Genomic DNA, 22,660 nt, shown 5'->3' on the forward strand with positions numbered 1-22,660 from the left:
AAGACTTTTCACCTCACCTAACCTCACACCCAAATGAATTCCAATAATTACTCAATTGCAGAAAAATCCGGCCCTGGCAGTGATAATGGCATGTACACCATGGTTGCCAAATTTTTGGCCAGTTCATTGATGCAGAGGGGGGCGGAGCTACTGACAGGATGGAAAAGGGGCAGGCCACCACTGAAACATTATGCTGGGGTACGGCCAGCGTGATTACATAGTCTTGGCCAGGCCCCCGCTGTACAAAGCTGCCATGCTACGTAACTGAGCCCCCGCACTGAGGAAGTGTGGGTGCCGGGGGGGGGCTGTGGGGCTTTAGTTACCCGCTGCCATCTGCCGGGACCTGCCGCATCTGTCTGCGGTCACGGACTCACGGCTCTCCCGGCTCCTGCTGCTAATAAAAAATGTGACACGCAGAAAATGGCTACCCTCATACTGCAGACCATTTTCGAGGATGCTAGAGGAGGCGTTGGCCTCCTCTAGCATCCTTAAAAACGGTCTGCTGTATGGGGGCATACTGAGTGTCACTTTTCATAAGCAGCAGGAGGGATTCGGGACCACGGACAGATGTGACTGGTACCGTGCTACCGGCACGATGCGGAGGGGTAAGGGGGTTTGTTAACCCTACTTAGGGGGGGGGGGCATGGGAGAGTGCCTGCATTCCCAGAGACTTGCCCCCTTTCCGGGGGACTGTGAGGGGGGACCCAATCTCTTGGTCCCTCGCTGCCTTTCCGGGAATGTCGGCAAGTATGATTATCAGTGTGTTCTCCCAAAAAGGCGGTTTATCAAATCTAGAACATCATGTTATAGACATTTATTAACAAGTCGGGGTACTTATGTTAGTTGGGCGCCCACTATGCTATTTGCTTAGTTTTCCGCGTCCCCTCGCAGGGCTCGCTACACTCGCCACGCTTCGGGCTCGGTGGCTCGCTGCGCCCGCCACACTATATAAATCAACTCCATGCCGACCTGGATAATTTGGGTATGAGCGTGCTAACTATAGTGGGCACCCAACTAACATATAAGTACCCAAGTCGGTTCATGTCATAAAAACATAGAATGTGACAGATAAGAACCACTTGGCCCATCTAGTCTGCCCCTTTTTTAAACATGTTACCTCAAACCATATTTGATCCTTATTTTTTTGTAAGGATATCAATATGCCTATCCCAAGCATGTTAAATTGTACTACTGTATTTGCCTCTACCACCTCTGATGGGAGGCTATGTCACTTACAGTATCTACTACTCTTTCTGTGAAGTAATTCTTCCTCAGATTTCCCCTGAATCTTCCTCCCTCTAGTTTCAGTGCATGTCCTCGTGTTCTACTGCTCCTCTTCCTGTGAAGAATGTCTCCCACCTGTACCTTGTTATAACGCTTGATATATTTGAAAGTTTCTATCATGTCCCCCCTTTCCCTTCTCAAAATATTTAAATTGTTGTTTAACTCTACACAGCTAATTTTGCTTCATATCATTCAATAGAGTTATCACTATTTTAGAATAATCGGAATTAAAAGTTAATTTTTAACTCATTCACTATACATTTTTCTCAACAAATTAAAAGTGTGCCTCCAAAAAGGAATCCTTGTCTGCGAACGGCTGTCCACTCCTTGTGGATTACCGTTTCTCTTCTTTTTAAGTCTCCACCATTGATGCCTAAACTATTCTACATTGGCCAATGGCCATCACTAGTTCTCAAACTCGGTCCTCAGGACCCCACACAGTGCATGTTTTGCAGGTCTCCTCACTGAATCACAAGTTAATTAGCTCCACCTGTGGATCTTTTAAAATGTGTCAGTGAGTAATGAATTCGCCTGTGCACCTGCCGGGGTCCTGAGGACCGAGTTTGAGAACCCCTGTGCTAGTCCTTGAGCAGAGTCAGCACAGGCAGAACTACATAAACAGCGTATGTGGCCTCTGTGAATAGCACTTCCGTACACAGAGGGAGCAGCGTCCATTGGCCGCCAGCGTCCACTGTATTTGTCCCATGGAACGCCCCAGCCCAGCCTTGCAGCGTGACAGCCTCTCCTGGCCTAGCGCTGCGCATGCGCGGGCCGCGAGATGGCGGCCGGGGGCGGGGCCAGGCTGTTGCCGTGACGTGTTTGTGTTCCGGCGCCTGCGCACTGCTCGGTGGAAAATACCAGAAGCTGGAATTGGAAACGCTGCGGTAACCGCCGGTCTGTAGCACCCGTTCCCCCCGATAGGCTCTTGACAGCTGTGTTCGGTAAGCAGGACTTCTGTCGCGATATTGGGGAGAGCATGGCAGGGAAGGTCTGTTGAGTTGAAGGTTTATATTGATAGATAAAATGGCGACTTGTTTGCGGATGGAGGGGGGAAGTGTGTGCTCTGAGGTAATAACCTCCAGACCTGTAACTGTGGGGTAACCCGGCCCTTACACTGACCCCCTGGCCTCCCTGGTGGGGTAACCCGGCCTTGACACTGACCCCTGACCTCCCTGTTGGGGTAAACAGGCACTGTATGTCCCCACTGACACTGACCTCCCTGGTGGAGTAACCTAGCCCTGACACCTGACCTCCCTGGTGGAGTAACCTAGCCCTGACACCTGACCTCCCTGGTGGAGTAACCTAGCCCTGACACCTGACCTCCCTTATTGGGTAACTCCACCCTAAAACTGACCTCGGTCCTCCCTGGAGGGGTAAGCTGGCCCTGATATGATCTCTGGTGGGGTAGCACCACCCTGTGACTGACCCCTTGGCCACACTGGTGGGGTAGCACCACCCTAAGACTGACCACCCCCTGGCCTCTCTGGCTGGGTATCACCACCATTGGACTGACCACCCTCTGGCCTCGCTGGCTAGGTAGTACCACCCTGAGACTGACCACCCCCTGCCTGCTGGCTGGGTAGCACCACCCTGAGACTGACCACCCCCTGGCCTGCTGGCTAGGTAGCACCACCCTTAGGCTGACCCCTTGGCCACACTGGTGGGGTAGAACCACCCTGAGACTGACCACCCCCTGGCCTCGCTGACTGGGTATCACCACCCTGGGACTGACCCCTTGGCCACACTGGTGGGGTAGCACCACCCTGAGACTGACCACCCCCTTGCCTCGCTGGCTGGGTATCACCACCCTGGGCCTGACCACCCCCTGGCCTTGCTGGCTAGGTAGTACCACCTTGAGACTGACCACCCCCTGGCCTGCTGGTGGAGTAGCACCACCCTGAGACTGTCCACCCCCTGGCCTGCAGGCTGCGTAGAACCACCCTGAGGCTGACCCCTTGGCCACACTGGTGGGGTAGAACCACCCTGAGACGAATCACTCCCTGGCCTCGATGGTGGGGCAACTTCTGGCTGCAATGCTGTTAACTGCCCTCAGTGAGCATTAATGACAGGGTATGAGAGGTAATAACAGGTGCGGTGCCTGAGGGGTTAATGATGATTGTCAGTGTTCTGTCTTCCCTGTGTCTGAAGGTAATCTCTGTTATTATCTTTCTCCAGGCTGCCATGAGTAATAGCTGCTGTTGGCCACGTCAGTGTGTGTTATAGGGTGACGAGTACCTGTTCTCCCAGAGGAGGAGGAGGAGAGGTGGAGAGTTGTGTTTGGCAATGTGGGTTGGAGGGATAAGAGCAGCTGTTATTGCTGAAAGGAAGGGCAGTGGTTGGCAGTATGGGCTAGAGGGTGAAGAGAACCAGTTATTTTGCTATGAATGTTATTGTATGAATGAAGGCTGATATTCCCCTAAGGAGATTGGGCAGTGCCTGGCAGTATGAACAGGAGGGTGAATCGATGAGTCTGAAGCATAGCTGCCTACCCTCCTGCATTCTGCAGGAGACTCCCTGAAATAGCAGCAATCTCCCTCTTTCCCTCATTAGTCTAGCAATCTCCCTCAGGTCACCTAGCCCACATTACACTGTTACATTTTTTGGGAAAAAAGGAATGAGAGATAGATACATTTACATTGAATCATCAGTACCATTTCCCAGCACTTTAGCAAGTACAGATGTAGCGCCGCTCATTCAGCCGGCGGCAGAAGGGGACACGCGCACAGAAGATGCCCGCCGCCTCCCCGTTTGTTCCCGCACCCCACCCTTAACCCTACCTGAAGCGGATACAGGCAGGGTTTCCGCTCCCTGCTGCCGAGTGACTCGCGCCTCAGTCAGATGGATCGCCACTCCGCCAGCTGGGGCATTCTGGCGAGCCCTGGAGCTGCATCTGTATAGTACAGTACAGGCCAACCTGTGGCTCTTCAGATGTTGTGAAACTACAAATCCCAGCATGCCTTGCCACAGTTTTAACACTCCCTTATAGCAAAATGGTGGCAAGGCATGATGGGATTTGTAGTTTGACAACATCTGGAGAGCCACAGGTTGGACAGGCCTGGTATAGTAGCTCTTACTAACTACTTTGGGGGATCATCTACATTTGGATACAAGTCATTTAAAAAGATTCCTCTCAGATATAGCAGTATGCACCCACGCTTCTAGGTGCCCCCTCAATGGTGTGCTGTGCATAATTCTACTGCCAACAATATTCTCCCTGACACTAGTTTTCAAAAGTAGGCAAGTATGGTCTGAAGTTACAGTCAGTTCAGCTGATTTTTCAGACACCTTCGATCACTGACTGAGAGATCAAAAAAGTCATCAGCCTGACAGTAGCATCATGGAGTTATGACCCAATTTGGGGTCAGGACCCACAGTTACCCTGGGTAGTGAAGACAGCTGGTTCTTTCCATATGGAGGACACTGGTGACCAGTATGGACTGAAGTGTGTAAAGGTCCCATAGTAAGAGATGCTTGTAGACCGCTTAGTCCACTACATCCTTTTTGGTTATACACCTTTCACATCCCACTTATAACCGGGGTTATTGCTGGGTCGAGGTGCAGGATGAAAGTACCAAAGTTAATAACCCTGGTCGAGCAAGCCAGCAATTCAACCTGGGTTAAAAGAAGGGTTAAACCTGGGTGTATAATGGGTCACCCGGGTTCAGTGTGAAAAGTTGTGACTGGCTTAGACCCGGGTTTGCGATGTGAAAGTGGTATTAGTGGGCTCTGCAGGCACCAGCATTCTGGCAGGGCTTGGGGGCCTTCTCTGTGTTCTGCTGGCAAGGCTTGGGGGGGCCGCCCTTTCTGTGTTCTGCTGGCAAGGCTTGAGAGGGCCGCCCTTTCTGTGTTCTGCTGGCAAGGCTTGAGAGGGCCGCCCTTTCTGTGTTCTGCTGGCGAGGCTTGGGGTAGGGGCCCAGTGGGGTAGCAGCTAGATCCCCTTAGTCTGGAAGACCTTTTCTACCATGCACTGGGTCCAGAACTACCTGGAGGGGTCATATAAACCCGTGACGAGTGAAGCGGCTCGCTTGTAAGGGTCTACTGTAGCTGAAATGAAAGAAAACAACTTAAATTACAGACAAGATAAAACAAAACACTGTAAGGCAGTGGTTCCCAAACCTTTTTTAATTACGGCGCCCTAGAGCATCAAAAAATGTTCACGCCACCCCTAGGCGAATGTTTTGTTATTGAGAAATTCAAAAAACAATATTAAATTAAGTAAATAGTTTTTATATATCATCCTCAGGGTCATTTATGCTGTGAGGGACAGGACTTGCTACTTTTTGTCCACACATGTTATGTTTGGCAGACACAAGCACTGGGATTGCCTGTTAAATTGATCATAAATAATTTTAATTTGTCCTGGACCACCAACCCAGGGCACCGCTGCAAGTCTCCTGAGGCACCCCAGGGAGCCACGGCACACAGTTTGGGAACCACTGCTGTAAGGGCATCTAACAACTTCCGCCCTTACCTCATGTCACATCCGGGTCCTTTCCATGAAGGGAAAATAATCACAAACCTTCTACTAATGCTTTTTTTTTTTTTCTTGCTGCTTAATTACACCTACATGCATTCAGTTTATTTTCCCCTGGGGCTTGTAGTATTAGATTACCTCATTATAATTTATAGCATAACCCCAGACAATCAACGTGATGATGTGCATGAATATTATAAGCAAGCATAAATGATAAAAATACAATGAAGTGTATTAAAAATGAGTCATGCGAACACTTAAAGCTGGCAGAGCTACATATTTGGATTCCTTGCTTGTTAGTAAATAGCATAAAATTAGCGTGAGGCACAACAGAGATCTGTCTGGTGTGTATATGTTTTGGGAGGAGAGCTTATGTTCTACCAGTCCCTTTTTCTTAGGTTGAGCTCATGGCTTCACCTGCTTGTGCCTCTTGAGGTAGACTTCAAATTCTAACTGGCAGTTTGTGACTTCCTGCTGCCCCTATAATGGGTGTATTGGTAGTACACCACCTTACACCTGTGGATTGGTAGGATCACTGCTCCTCTTCACACAAGCAGGCTGATTCACTCTAGGATTTTTTGTAAGGTAGAGTGCTGATCAGAGGAGGGTACACTTGTGACCCCCCCCCCCCTTTTCCCCGAAAAGAAGTGTAGTCTTACAGGAAAGGGGCGTGGCCTAGCAGCACTTTGTCTTGACACATAAATAGAAGAAAAAAAATGATGCCATTGCGTCTTGACCTCGGCAGTGCACCTTGGGTCTGGCCAACGGTGCATTACATATGATCGCTTACACCAAGTTGTTGTGGTACCAAAGTGCACAACCATCCTAAAGTAGTGCTGTGCATCAACCATCAATGGGCAGTTTCACCATTGATGGAGGACACAATGGTGAATATTAGTAAAGAATTTTATGGTAAGAGCGCTAGATTAAAATAAATAAAAAAAATTACAAGAATTAAAAAATATATAAAATTAGGTAGTAAACGAAAAGATCAAATAAATAAATGATGAGTGAACACCTGTAAAAAGTAATTGGGTTAGTAAAATAGTTTACGCTCCTGTTGGAGAATGTAAAAGTTCCGGTTCCAGCTCTTCCTATCTTAACCTGCTTGTTGGTAGCGGTATTCCTCAGCCCCAATGGCTGTCTGCTCAGATGATGATGTGCTGCCGCTTCAATGTGGCTGCCGGCGGGTCGCGGTTAGATGACATCACCGCGGTATCCGTATCCATTGAGTGTGGGTGATGGAAGGTAGCTGGTGGGGTGGGTGCAGGGACTCTGTTCCCCAATGGGTTTCGTGCTGCCAAGGCACTTTTTTAAGGATATTATTGGTGACTGATCCCAATTGTGAGTGCTGGGCTCACTCTGCACATCCGCGGGCACCATGCGCCAAATGATGGACTGGATGGAAAATAATCGACCATGGTTGGCAGAGCAGTTCATGGTCATAGTGACACCAAGGGGTATCCCTGCAAACATTACAAAACTTCAATATCACCTTGCTTGTAAATGGCTGGCCGACTTGTACAGACTTTCGTTAGAGGCAGCGCTTAGCGTTTGATTTGGGAGTTCTGTGCGCAGTGCGGTGATATGGACGGAAGTTTTCCGGGCTGCGCTGTAGGAGCATGACACTAATAAGTAAGTGTGCGCCAGTGGTGCCTCCAGCTGTGCAACACTGGCGCACCAACATCTGAGAGCAAACCCCGCCCCCCCCCCCTCCACCCTGTTGCTCACTTCCCTGCCTCTCCAGCCCAGCCGTCGTACTCCAGATCGCCGGGGCTCAACTGCCACTGCCATTTGCACCAGCCCTGCTTGGGCAAGTTCGGGGCTGCTTGACCGTTCTGGCGCCTGAACACATGAATGCCCGAGCCCCTCCAGCACAGCCCCAGGGGAGCAGGGGCTGCTGCAGAAGCTGGCACTGGCAGCCCATTCAGTGGTGAGTATTTCTGTTGCAGAACAAACCTGCCCTGGTAGGTTTGTCCTGTCCCAGGAAAAAACACCATTTAAGGGGTTAATACTAGCTTTTGATTTGCTAGATATGTAATGTATTTAGAATGTAAGATGTAAGGAGCAGGGCCTTTTTACATCATATGCATTTCTTAGACAATATCTCTGCCACCCTGATATTTGTGTCCGTGTCCTGTCCCCTGATGCAACTGTCCTTATTAACCATGTACTTGTCCTAAATTGCCTTGCACTGTAATTAGTTATTTTCTTGTTGTTCGCTCATCTGTGTATTGTTAGGCGCTGTGGAACCCTTTGGCGCCATATAAATAATCAATAATACTCTCTCATGGTACCTGGAGAGTTGATATGGCTTGGTTTCCATGTTGCAGAATCTAGCTTCGATAATGTTTGTAGGTGACGTGATGGTGGGTGCAGCATCCTGCAGTTATACTAGATGGGGTGGAAATGGTGGTTTGAGATGATACAACTTTACCTGATCATTATTTACATCACTCAACAATGGCTGATGGTCTACAGCACAAGTCATCATTGTTCTCGACTATAGATCCAAATCTCGCACGCAGTATGTAATGAAGGAGCCATTTATACTATGTTCAAAGAGCAAGAATGCAAGGCATGCTTCACACGGTCATTTAAGGTGATATATGGGTGATGACACAAGATGCAGTAACGTTAACTTCCATAGTTGGTATTTCATGGATTGTACCCTGGTTATCCAAACACTTCCGTGCCTAGAACGTGGAACAATTGTGATGTGACCATCACACGTCCTACATGCCGCATATTGCAATCTCCACGTGATGTCATCTGTGTCCTAGTTTTGCATGGCCTTGTTTTCTTGCGCCACTGGTTTGTGCCACAGTGTAGCCCTGATTTAATCCAGGCAGTCGGATGTGTGTGTGTGTGGAGCAAGTCCTGTGACTGCGAATAGGTTAGAATCGTCTTACAAGCGAGCCTACGGGTGAAGCAGTGTGTGCTTTAGCTGTGTAAAGAAAGACACACCAGGGCATTGGATTAATATTAACCGTTGTATAGACATCATTGATCAGAGCAGTGCTGAATTAACACCTCTTGTATATTTATAGATTGACAGAAATGAGCTATATTTCCTGTGTCCTTATTAAGAGACTTTTGTCAGGATGGTGGATATATACGATTCGCCTGTGGGATAATGAAGTCAGTGGTGATTAATGAGTGGCTTATGGATGGGATTACTCCTGGTTTATTGATCATTAAACATTCCGTTCACAGTGCAGCGCTACTAAATCCTTACAGCTCGCAGTTGCTTTCGGAAAAAGAGGGCCCCATGCAGCATTTGCTGAGAGAACCTCTTATTAATTCTCAGTGTATCTTTGCAAGGTGCGTCAGAGGACTACTTTACACTGCTGCCGGGGGAGCTGCGCTTTGAATATGGGAGATGGTTAAAAGAAATCCGATTGGTTCCTTGCTCGTTTAGCTCTTCTGTGCTCCCCTTTATGACTCAATAGAAAGTTTACTGAAGGGTGTTCATGTCATGAAGCTATTGCCACGGTATACTCTGAGAGAAGGGACGGAGAAGGTTGGGTAAGAGAAAGAAGGAATGTGTTTACATGTCCGTAACCACTGGAGGAGGCTGGGTAATTAGACCAGTGACTAAATAAGGAGGGGGTAAGAGGAGGTGATGCAGACTGGTAAACACGTGCCGGAGCTCTTGCATAGATGATAGCTGGCTATAAAATAATGGAAGTGATGTAGCGGATATTAAGCACTTACATTTCCTTCTGGGCCTCGATATATTCCTGATCGTTGTACTGCAGTTTTTACTGTTACTGATTGGTTCCCTTTTACTAGTATGTAGTTTACAGCAGTGGCTTATATGGCAGAGGGAAATTCATATTACATTTCAGGTGCATCATTCCATAGAGTTTTACAGACCGTTAGGCCAGCAGGTTTGTGGGTGTAAATGTTCATTGTCCCTAGTTTGAAAATCTGCGATATACGTGTTCTAATAGATCTCCAGTAACGGTATCCGGCCCGTAGCTCAATAGTGTCTAGGACAACGGGCAATGGAATCATGCCTGCTGCTCCTTACAGGTGTGTGTGTGTGTATTTTAGATATAAAGCTGGGTACACACTGGGCGATATCGTCAACGATGTGGGTGGTATAGTTAATGGTACTGCCTATATATATATATATATATATATATATATATATATATATATATATATATATATATATATATATATATATATATATATATATATATATATATATATATATATATATATATATATATATATATATATATATAATCGTCCACTGTCAATATCCGAATCGACCCCCACCCCTCCCCCTCCTGCCTGTAGTACATGCAGCTGAATCTGACAATGTCGTCAGCAACTGCCTGTACAGAGCAGGAAGGGAGACGTCACTGACCGATATTGCGAACGCTATCGGCCGGCGCCTACAGTCACTATCGTTCTCCTGCCGCAATGCCGATCTAGGGAAGAATATTACCGGTGTCTAGTGTGTATATCATGGCAGCTGTCCCTCTTCACTAATTGCTTTGCTCTACTTCCCTTCTAGACTGTTGTCCTGCAGCAACTGTGCTGGTCAGTCTTGCTGTGTTGAGCATCTGAATGAATATGGCTGGATTCAGGAAGGCCGTGCTCTCTGAGCCCTGGGAGGAGGACGAGTGCCTGGAGTACTATGGCATGCTTTCCCTGCACCGCATGTTTGATGTCATTGGCTCTCAGTTAACAGAGAGCGATATCGATGCCCTGTCTTTCCTGCTGAATGAATCACATTCCTTTACCCACCCCCTGGACCCTCGTCTCTGGACACCGGAAGAAGCAGATGATATGCCTTCCCGTGCCTTGCTGGCTGCCTGGCAGAGGATGAACCGTGGCACTAGGACCAGTGATGATTTAGACACTCCTGATGTACGGAGACCTAAGAATGGCACTGAGCTGCTGCTGGAACTAGAGCGGCGAGGAAAGTGCGATGAGACCAACTTCAGCCACCTCCTCCAGTTGTTGCGGGTATTAACGCGGCATGACCTCCTCCCCTACGTCTCACAGAAAAGACCCCGCACAGGTGAGGACATGTTCCTGCACACTTCAGAAGGGGACGTGTATAAAACACCAGAGGGAGCTACATTCTAGATGTTGCCCATAGCAACCAAGCAACCAATTGGTTTCTGTGGTGTTATCGAATGTTCTAGATAAATGATGGCTAGAAACCATTGGAAGGTCGGCAACCATCAAAAGAATCCTCTTCCCTTCAGCCGCATGCGAGGGGGTGTATTCCCTGATACATTCCCTTACATGTTACCCAGGGCATGCTGAGGGGGGGGGGGGGGGGGGGGGGGCGGGGGGCACTATAGTTGCTGTAGGTCCGTAAAGCACTGTATAGCGCGAGGGCTTGTTTCCCACACACCTTCCCTCCCAGGGAACATCCGTGACCACAAGAGAGCTCTATTTTGCTTATCGGTAAATGAAGACTATAAACGAAGGGTCTGCTGTAGAGGACCGTACTACTGTACCGTGTGTGTAAGATGATTGTTCTCTACTTTGCAGTGTCCCCCGAGAGATTTACATATGGTCCTTCTGTGGTAGACTCCGGCAAACAAATGGATGGATGTTTGAACCCGACATCCTCACAAGCCCCTGATGAAAATTGGGAAACAGGTAAAGTAAATGATTTTGTGCCGATTGGGATTAGTAATGTGAACGCCACTGCTGGTGTCCACAGGAGGGGAGCAGGGTGATCTGTGGGGTTACATTTGCCTGGTGTTTATCTGTAAATGGTTTGATGTAATAGGTTTCCATTCCACAGGGTCTAATGGCAACAAAAGGAAGCGAGCTGGCAATGTAAAGAGGGGTCGCTGCCCAAGATCTAAAAAGAACAAATTGGACAATGCTCCCCCACAGGCCGAACCTTCTCAAACCAAAGTAACATGTGGTAAGTATAGTCCTATATTCCATGTATGTGTCCATCAGCCTTCCCGAACTCCTCATCAGTGACCCGATGGGGAACCTCTTCCATGTGTAGTCCCCCAATGTGCCACAGCCAACCCCAGTATCCTACTGTCTATTTAAAGCGCTGCTTAGGCCAGTTCTGTCCATGTCTCCTACTCTTCATAAAGTGAAATGCCCTATTGTCTGCCCACTAATGGCTTCCTTGCCTACTGCACAGTAATACAAGCTTCTCTGGTAGTGACTTAATCTCTTCTAATTGACCCAAAACTAAATGACCGCTTGTGTTAACTGACCCTGCATGGGTAAGAGTCAGAGAATATACTCAGTGCTGTGGCACCATCCAGAGAACCAAAGACCTCTGCCTCAGGTTTCCTAAAGCTGCTAATTTACGATTGCTCTAACCGAATGGTATGCCTGCACTTTCCGCGCTGTGCTGATCACACACCGATCTGTAATTTCCTGTCTAGCGAAGTGTATTACGTCCTCCTCTATAATCTTACGCTGGAGCAAGAGAACACAGCATCAAGCACTTGACCTAGTGGCGTCATAGTCCTACTCTAAGTATTCTGTTAGGGGCCTGCTCAGCCAATGATGTGCTGTGTGCTTTTTAACATTTTATTCCTCCTAAAGTTGAACTTAATTAAATGTGGGATATCCCTGATCCATAATGCTGGCTTCCCTAGGCCTTGCTCTCCATCCTTAGCATATGCCTGTCTGGAAAAAGCTTATGGCGGCAGCTGGGAGTAGATTGACGTTGACGGAGCATAATTAATTCTTCCCAAACTGGGTGGCATTGACCATTAGTCAACCCGCTAGCTAATGGGTTGTCAAACTCAGTCGCGTATTTTCCATGTCTTCTCGCAGAATCCCAAGTGAAAGCTCCACCTGAACATCTTTTTAAAAATGTGTCAACGTCATAGTACCAGGTATCTGGTGGGTGACCTGGAAAACATGGCCTGTTCGGGGTCCTGAGGACTTAGTTTGAGAACTTGTGCTCTAGTTACACAACTCCAAAAATAATATTGCTGCCTTTTGACAATGAATGCTCCAGTCCTACCACCAGAGACCTAAAGCACTTTCCTGTCATGCGGAGGTCAGCTTTGAGATGCACGTGATTTAAGTTTGGTCTTCAGTGCGATATGTAGTTGCTAGACGTTTCCACAGCATCCTTCATGTAAATAGGCCGAACGAAAACATGCTGCTGTCGCAGTTACTTACCGCGCCCTAGTACTAGTTCAGCCATTAAATCATTGCACCCTGCAAGTCTGTTGGCCCTCCCTTTCATTGTTCCCTCTGCAACAAGGTGCCAGTCTAATGTGTCTTGTCTAACTTGTCTCTGCTCCAACGTTTCTCACATTTTGACAGTTGCAGGAAATGAGTTCTTAAGAAGACATTTACTAATTAAACTAGTAAATTACATAAAACAAATCTTCATACCTGTGCTACGTGGATGAAACAGTAAGACCTTTCACCTCTTCCGTGTCGTGTTTTTATTTTTAATTTTTTCCTTTCTCTGACCCATCTCTCACTGGCAGAAGGGCTGTGTGACCGTGCAGTGTTCCGCAGACCCCTGTGACAATGAGGGCAATGGGGATTGTAGGCTTTTCCAATAACTGGGAGATTACTTGCATGTTGTCTACTTTGAACCTCTTCAGTATAGGGGGAAAAAAACCATCCATACAGACAGTCCTCTAAAGAGTAAGCATTTAAGTGCACTGTTTTGTGTGTGTTTTTATTTTTTTATTCAGCACTTGCAGAATGTTCTTTGGTGCAGAAGCGATAAGAAGGGGCACAGGGTGTCTTGTGCCAGTTTGTGTATGTAGAAGTCTTCTAAGACTACATGTTAAAAATAGGGGGGAAAAAAGAACACAAACTACATTCAGTGGGGTTTGTTGGGCTCCCTAAACTGGGTATTAGAATGAAGTGTATAAATGTTTTGCACCATTGTGTAACACCTGAGTAGTGTAACTAGAGGTTCCATTATGTTCTGATCATTGTCACTTTCTTATCATTTGAGGTATGACATGGTGACAAAGAAATTCTACTACAGTAGAAAACCTCTTAATGTACATGTATATCTCTTTAGAAACCAGTCTTACATGAAATGAGCTCTAGTTTGTACTCTGATTCCTTACAAATCTTTCTAGTCCTATTTTGTCATTTTTAATAATAAAGCATCAGTTCTTATGTATGCTTTGTTAAAGATAAATGTTTTTTATCGTTCTCCTATAAATAACACTGTGACAGGCACTGTTTAAAAGCGGACAAAGTATAAATGAACGTGTTCACTTTTAAGGTGTTCCTGTCTGTCTTTTTACCTTCCAATGCTACGCCTAAACGTACCCTCTGAAATGTCATGGTGTGTGTTTATTCTCTACAGTCGACTTTCTCTAAAATTTAAATTCCAGGTTTACTGAGCAAAGGTTGATGCTTAAGAGAGAAAGTCTCTCTGTTAAGGAAATGATCATGGTCTCTACCCTTCAAAGGTTACAAGCGTACGATAAAAATAAGGTAAATGTAAGCCTTGTACACGTGAGCCGGTTGCTTCAGATAGCATTCCCTAGACGCCAGTACAATGTGACCGCCACTGTCTCTTCCTCTCATGCATGCAGATACAGGCTCCGAGTATGATGATCTGTTAATCAATTACATTGGGAGAGTGGCGTTTCTAATTCTGCTCCCTGTCCCTACTCATTGGTCAGCTAAATGGCAGCAGCTGATATAAATGTCCCATACTCACGTATTTTACTTAACGTTTGTGGCCTATACTAGAATTGTGCCAAACGGATGAGATTTGTCTACCTGCTCTTAACACACTCGCAGAATCCTTGTTAGACTGCAGATACCAGAAATAAAAGGTCCTGCTGCATCTGTTCCTTAGACTTCCGCTTTGTACAATAAAGTTATTATTTTTTTTTTATTCCTATTTTAATGTTTGCACCTAACAAGGCAGTTAAGAATTCTCATCAAAGATGGATTAAATGGGCCTAATTCAGGTGAGGTCGTAATGCCAGCGCAGCAGCGATCCTTTTTGATTGGCTGACTCTAGAACAACGGCAGAGAACATAGACTCCCTGAGCAGCCGTGCAGATTGTCCACGGGAACTTCAAAGCTGACACCATGATTCATGCGTAAGCGAGGGGTAGGGTGGGCAGCTGATAGTCCTCCCATCCCATCATGAAGCTCAGCTGCCCGCCCCCCCAGCAGACATCACCCCACCCATGTACCCATGGGAATGCCTAGCGTTTTTCATGCAATGATTGGCCCGGCGAGTGTGTAACTCTGAGGCCGTTCGTTGGCGTGGTCTGAAGAAAACAAAATTGTGAAAAGCTCTTGTCGACCCTTGCCATATTGACCATTTATGTTGCGTCAACGTTTTTGCCTGCTTGCCATGTTGTCAACATTTAATCCGGAACACTCGTTGAAAGGTACCTTGCCCATAATCGCTCAGTTGCGACCACATCTGAATAAGGCCCATGTTGCTTCCTTGTTGGAGAAACCTTTGGTAAATATACTTGGCAGAATTCCCAACAGCGGCCTTGTTACCGACGTCTACAATACGAGCGGACAAGTTCCCCACAGACAGATCTTTTATCATCTGATATCTGCTGCTGCAAAAAGTATTTTTCTACTATAGTGGTGGGTTTTTTTGTATATTTTTTGGCTTTTTTTTTTTTTTCAAAATTAAAACAAAAACCCTCTGTCATGAATAACTTGCTACTTTTAGAAAAGAAATGTTCTGTGTGTTATGTCAAAAGCTCAATCTGTCTCTCTCGGTTCACAGTTAAGACCGCCAATGGAAAAAGCATTATAACGCTGCTCTGACAGCCTGGCACTGCAACTCAATGGTAAACATGGGAGCAAAAATACACGCTTGTTTGTTTCTGCTTCAGTCTGCGCTGTATTATACAAGCTGCTCCACTCATCAGATAATTCTCACCATGGACACTCATTGTCTTTTTTTAAGAAATCCTAAAAATCAACTGTCTCTGGCTTTCTTTTGTTTGTGGTGTTGTATAATAAAGAGTAATACATCTGCCACGTTGCTAAACAGATTCTGACAGATACTATACTGTTCAAGGATGCAGCCAAGAGGTTGCAAGAGGGTAAGGGACTATTCTATACACTGGTGCTTATGCCAGGCTCAGACTGGTGACTTGTTAGCAATTTATTTTGTCGTATACAACCCCCTCCTTAAAGCCCCATACACACTAGAGCAGGCATGTCCAAACTGCGGCCTGTGAAAACTACAAGTCCCATTATGCCTAGCTTCAGTTTTGCTATTGGGGAATACTAAAACTATGGCAAGGCATGCTGGGATGTGTAGTTTCACAACAGCTGGAGGGCCCCAGTTTGGACATGCCTGAGCTAGAGGATAATGTGAAATATATCGCTCAAAGGGGCTTCTGAATGAGATCTTTCACAATATCGCCTAGTGTGTACACTCAATAATCTTATTGAGCCTCGCTGTCTGCTGAACATGCAGGACAGATTGGGTATATAGCCAACAACCTCTATGTTCAGCAGGTCCCGGGTACGTCACTGAACGATATCGTTGACCATTATCGTTTAGTGTGTACACTCCATATCGGCGGCCAGTATTGCTAAAGGAGCCCCTAGACGGAGCAATGTGCTCCATACTTCCAGATCGCATCGCGTCTAGTACAAAAAGCATCCAATGTGCTACAGCACCGTGCTTTCTGTACACGATACGATCTAGTACAAACAGTATGGGCTGCACAGACTTTTTCTGCGATGTGATGTGCGCGTCCCACTTGAATAATGCTCCATGTATGGGCACCTTAACTGTATCCGGGTAGTGTGTATGGGGCTTGTGTTTGCTGATAGCCAGAAGCCCCTTTCCATAGTTTAACCTAAACACGCAGTTTGCTTATTTCACCTGTCCAAAATTCAGCCCTATTCATTCCTTGCAAGCTAATGACATCACTAAGGCAGTTGGTAGTGGTATTGGCTATTGTTACTGTATAATACAGTATCGGTTCCAGTACACAGAGATTGTGACTAGATAAAGGGGATGATTCAAGTCATTTAGTCCTCCCATCTCGTCAGAACGCTCTGCTGCAGTGGGTCACCAGTTTGAATACTCCGTAGTCCTTAATTTTCTATTACAGAAATGTATATAATACAATGGTTTATATAGCCCATTGTTTGTAAAAAGTGGTACATTGTTTTGTTTTGTTGCTACTAACTACACTGGGAGGTATCCTGTAAGCCACGATGCATTTTCAGGCAAATAAAACCTCCGTAATATCGCGATTAATGACCGATGGTCAATATCGCAGTGCACGTTTTTCTCGTCCATAATGCCTGTGAAAACACATGGGCTTAGGGTTAAGTCCCCGATCTCATGTGTTATCGCATGTCTGGCTGCTGCTTATCGGGGAAGCACAGACAAGAGCAGGTATCGGGGGTGAAAGGACGCCGGCATCAGGGCTAATAGGATAACTGCCAGTGAACCGATTAGCAGCATAAATAATTGCTGATAATAGGATACCCTCCTATATACGGGAAAAGTGAATACAAGAAAGATTTAAACAATCTTACGTTTGGTTTGCATCTTTATCGAATGTACCCAGAAAACATTTGTTTCAATCCCTGCAGACAGGCAAAAGTTCTCAGTGCTTCATCCATTGATTCTTCCCATGTTGCACTGTATAAGCTACGTTCCATTTGGTGCACTGCGCAAGCACCCAAGTTATTGGCCAGAGCAACCAGTAACGCTAGGTACACACTTCTCAGCTCTTGTGTTTGCCGTCCTCTGCAAGTGAAAGGACCTGACATTGTCAGCACACAAAGGATAAAGACTATCTGTTTAAGTTATCAATTTTCTACCACTCTTTGCATACAAGGAGGATTAGGTAATCAGGTTATACTGCAGGAAATGTATGCAGGTTATTAGCGATGGCACTCGGCATGATATCTGTACATTTTGGCCGATATCTTCCATCAAGGCAGACCGATGATATCAAACCTGAGGATTTCCTTTGTTGGACCTTTTTATCTAGTGACTAAACAATGAAACAGGCCGATCACCCGATTGTTGGCATAACTGCCTAGTAATTGTAGAATGTGTAACTAGCTTCCCATGTTCTAAGTGCAGCCAGTAACTTCGCTTCAAACCCATCACCTTACAGTCTTTCAGCTGCATGGACTGTAAAAATATTAAGCTACATGAATCCTCTATTGGTGGGTCTACACTGAAAAGGCAGATCTGTCTGATGCATCTGAGCAAAACACACCGACATAGAGCTATCATTCCTCATCTGCGGGATTTTATAATTGTTTTCTGCAAACTTTAAACCATTCCTTTCACATACTGTTCAGAAATAGAACAATACATGTTCAGAAGATATGCCCTACATTATTTTTAGCATGGCCAAATAGCAAAACTGTAGCAGAGCATGCTGGGATATGTAGTTCAACAACAGCTGGAGTGTCAAGGTTATCCATCACTAGCATAGCAAAACATTGCATAGAAACTCCACCAAGCGGAGATCAGATGGCCCCATTTTTAAAAGGTTTCCTGAATTTGCGAAACTTTAATCTACTCTAACAAATCTTACAAATATGCTAGTCTATATTAAAGAGTACATTTCAGTACAAAACACTGCCTGTCATATGGGTGAATCAAATGAGATCAGTACAAATCCACAAGATGTATTCGTAGAAACTATATAGTAAGGTTACCTGAGTACAGTGATGTATTTAGCATTAATAAAGAAAGATTATACTTTAGGTTTCTCATGTGTTTGCATTATTCTTATGTTCAATATGACTTCGCTCAATTTTTTTTATGGTTCTTGTATAATTCATCTTTATTGATAATTCCATAGAACATGACCTGACAATGAAATGCATATTCTATAACCACAGAAATAAGAACATTTGGGTTTGAATGTTATAGATGCATTATAATCTGATCTGTCAATTCTGTAACAAGTTCAGTAACATGCACTAAACTCCCCCCAACTGGTGTCGCTGGTAGTATCTCCTGTCCCTTCTATAGCACAGCACAATGCTGATTGGTCGGACCATGTATAATATTCTACGCATACAAAAGGTATTCTGAATAAGCATATAAGTGGCCATGTGCAAAACTTACTCTCTTTATTTAATTCTTTACATCAATCGTAACCCAGTGAATTCTGCAGTAATACTTTGTTTGAGGTTTTTAACCCCCCCCCCCCCCAATCCTATTGTGCCCCCAACATGTAAGGATTTCTTTCATCATGCACAGGCTAGTTAATCTCCCACCTGTTTCCAATCACAGAAAACCTGAAAACATGACCTGTTGGGCGTACTTGAGGATTAGAGTTGAAACCGCTGTCCTGCATGAAAGGTCTTGAGAGGTTTTGTTGTATTGGTTGATTATCAAACCATCTAACATCGGGCAAACTGCGGGTTCTTACTCCTACCTTCATCAGTCTGAGCTTTGGGGTGATGTCATTTTTGTGTGGGGGCAACCAAAATGTTCTATTTTGCACTTTCGGTTAAATACTTCTGCAGGTTGACCTTCAACAAGAAAAGAGAACAAATAAAGAGGAAAAATATCACTTGTAAGCGTATGTAACAACCTTATATGTTCACCCATTTAAAGGATAATTCCACTTTCAAGCAATGACTTCCATGAAATATTCAGTCCAAACTTTCATATTCTACCTGTGAGCCTTCATTTTAGAAGATTCAGTCATTCCTGGTTTCCAATAGTAATATTAAGGTTGGTTCTTCTGGGCAACTTTGGAACAGTATGGCTCACAATCTCCCACTTTAGATCTGTGCATGATATGGTCATTAGGTGACATCATGCAGCAAGCAGCTCAGTGATGTCACTGGGCGCAGTCAGGCGTTTACCTCTGTTGCTGTAGTCATCTTGCAGTGAATTATCTCTACACTCCTTGCACTATGTGCAGTTCTGTCATTGCAAGCTACGCAGCTCTCAGTAGAAATGCTTTTTGAAGTAACTCAGCGAAAAATCCGCTAATGGTATTCACACAAGCTATTGCGTAATGTATTCTTGGGGTCACGGTTTAGATTAACACACAAGTGCACCATTTCTTAGAAGATTTAACTTTCATTACAGACTTTACTACAGATACCACTTAAAGATGGAATTATCCTTTTACCATGTATGGATTTTAGTCAGAGCTCCAAATTTAGATTTGATTTGATTTTTAAAGATTTTGAAAAGTAAAAATCCAGTATAAGCTATTTGATTCATTTTATATTGAGCCCATTCAGTGTTGCAACCACATTTGCTAAAATCCAAACGATCCCACAAAAAGTGGGGCATGTATCTTTCCTGTCCGTTTTTATCAGTCGTGGAAAAGAGGGATAAATGTTGTTTATTGTATATTTAAACAAACCTAAAATATGATATTGGCTGCAATCCGGTAATCCCAATGTGCTCATTCAATGCTTTAGAGCATGGGTCCTCAAATGGCGGCCCTCCAGATGTTGTGAAACTACAAATCCCAGCATGCCTTGCCACAGTTTTAACACTACCTTATAGCAAAACTGTGGCAAGGCATGCTGGGACTTGTAGTTTCACAACAACTGGAGGGCCGCAGTTTGAGGACCCATGCTTTAGAGCCTACTAGCTTTGCTGGTCCTTCAAATCTTGGAAGGGTAACTTGTACATTTTTATGTTTTCTTGTTGCATGACAATGGTATAGAATTTTGTGTATGTTAATGGTTTATGTTTTTGTCTTTTTTTTTTTTTTTTTCCCCCTTTGTTTTTATCCCCCACCTCTATCCCCTTACCTTCCCCTTCTTTCCAGGAATCCGATTGCGTGTCCGGGCTGAATATTGCCAGCACGACTCAATCCTCAGCCAGAACGTACTGTCCGTGAAGCAGGATCCACTAGAGAAGCAGTTTGATCTTTTTAGCCAATCGAACACTGTGCTAAAATCCCGAGACCTGGGCTCGATCATCTGTGACATAAAGTTCACAGAACTGTCTTACCTGGATGCCTTCTGGACGGACTACATGAACGGCTCTCTATTGGAGGCCCTGAAAGGAGTTTTCATCACAGACTCTCTAAAAGAAGCTGTAGGACAGGAAACCATACAATTGCTTGTTAATGTTGACGAGGACGATTATGAAGAAGGTCGGAGACTGCTTCTGGAGAACGTTTTTCAGCCATCCGGTTGAACTGCTCTGAAAACTTGAGACTGTGTTTTGTGCTCTGCAGTGCAGAAGTGGGTTGTGCCTGCTGGTCACCGGCAATACAGATTATTTAAAGAGTTTCGCATCGGTCTCTGCTTATTCCCCCTGTCCACATCTGTGCTTATCTTTAAGATTAGTACTTGAAATAGCTAAATTAGGGAGGGCATTTTACAAGAAGATGTGACTAGGCAAAAAGCTGCTTAGCCATCGTGTCCGGTCTGAAAAGCTAGAAGGTCATTCTGCTAGGCTGATACAGGACTGACGTGATGGGTTTTAGGTATGGCATAAAGTGATAATTCACTGGTTGCCAGGAAACCCGACTTCCTAAGAATGATTTGAGTGATCATCCTAAGGGCTGTTCGGTAAGTTTCTAGATGTAGCGCAAAAGTTTGTCGCTTCTTCAGGTTCTATGGCACTGGATATCAGTGGTTTTTTTTTTTTTTTTTGTTCCTTGTCTGAAGGAACACTCAGTCCTTGTAATATTCCACTTCATTTACAAACGCCAGCAAGTGTCGCTGTTGTAAATGTGACACTTTTTTTTTTTTTTTGGAAGGTCATTTATGAGTCCTGGAAAGACTAATATTTATTTAAGACTTCAGAGCTTTGATTTTTCTCATCACCTCTCTATGGAAAATTTATTTTGGAAGTCTGGATTCACTGTAACAAACCATTTCAGAAAAAAAAAAAATACAGCATACAGGGCAAGAATAAACCACGGCAAGGTGCATGATGGATAGACAGTATTTATTCCACTTTCTCTGACAGCTCCGATAAGTTTTGAATCTTTCAGTCTATGCGCAAGATTCTACCTCGTGGTTTTATCACAGTATACACTTGTGGATCTCGCCACACACGGGGATGGGAACAACAGTCGTTCCTTGCTCTAGGAGAGATTTATTTAAAGTAAACCTGTCTAGAAATTTCCGTTTTGTGTACTGAAGATATTAAGGCCTTTTTCCATGATCTGGATAGTTTAAGGTTAATGGCTAAAGCAACATTATGTGTTAATGATGGGTTCACTACATGATTCCTCACTAGACAGGTAAACCACCTGTGTGCTGCTGGCTAGCAGGTAGTGCCAATGCACTAACACACAGCTGGTTCTGTACAGATCTGTCAAGGGGTGTACTGTAATAAACCCAATCCTTGTTTTGTTATTGAACGACTTCCAATCTCTCTCAACTTTTTATTAATCCCTGCTCTTTGTACTGGATCCCAACTAATAGGGATGTTTTTTTCTATTGTGTAAATATGAAGCTTTCAGGGAAAGCTTTGTAAATGTTTTTTGTAATACAGAAACAAATTCTAAATGTTTCTTGTAAATAAAATATATATATATATATATAAAGTTCTTTCTACTGCTGTGGTTTTTCCTATTTGCACCTAGTTAAGTGTAAAGGCCCCCTTACACTTGTCCAACTTATTGTCCAACAAGTTGAACCTGATTGACTTGATTTATCCTATGTGCAGGAGGAGTAATCTCTGGTAATCTCTTGGTTCTACCCAATGGCACCGGAATGTGCATTTGGGTCCTACACATCAGGCACATAAGATTTTGTTAGATAAATTGGTACTTGTTTTTTAGAACGGCCACAATCGTGAGTGATCGTGGCTCTTAATTAAGGGACACGATCCTCACGATGTGGCCGATTTTTTACAATTTTTTCCCTTTGATTGACAGAAATCGGGTCAATCGGTCGGTCGCGACCAATTAAAATCGGCCGCGATGCGACCGACCGATTGACCCGATTTTTCCATAGACTTCAATGTTAAAAAATCTTTTAACATTG

The 22,660-nt window shown here is 44.9% G+C and overlaps 1 protein-coding gene across 1 annotated transcript; it reads left to right on the forward strand.

Annotated features, from left to right (window-relative positions):
* The first annotated feature begins 2,067 nt into the window (after positions 1-2,067).
* On the forward strand, positions 2,068-22,218 carry DEDD2 (death effector domain containing 2). The gene is made up of 5 exons (XM_083162210.1): positions 2,068-2,225; positions 10,290-10,799; positions 11,282-11,392; positions 11,541-11,666; positions 20,482-22,218. The coding sequence occupies exons 2-5, from the start codon at positions 10,343-10,345 to the stop codon at positions 20,853-20,855; spliced, it is 1,068 nt and encodes a 355-aa protein (XP_083018336.1). The 5' UTR covers positions 2,068-2,225; positions 10,290-10,342; the 3' UTR covers positions 20,856-22,218.
* The last annotated feature ends 442 nt before the right edge of the window (positions 22,219-22,660 follow it).

This window comes from Crinia signifera, chromosome 19 (assembly GCF_055691185.1).
Source record: "Crinia signifera chromosome 19, ASM5569118v1, whole genome shotgun sequence".
Lineage (NCBI taxonomy): Eukaryota > Metazoa > Chordata > Amphibia > Anura > Myobatrachidae > Crinia > Crinia signifera.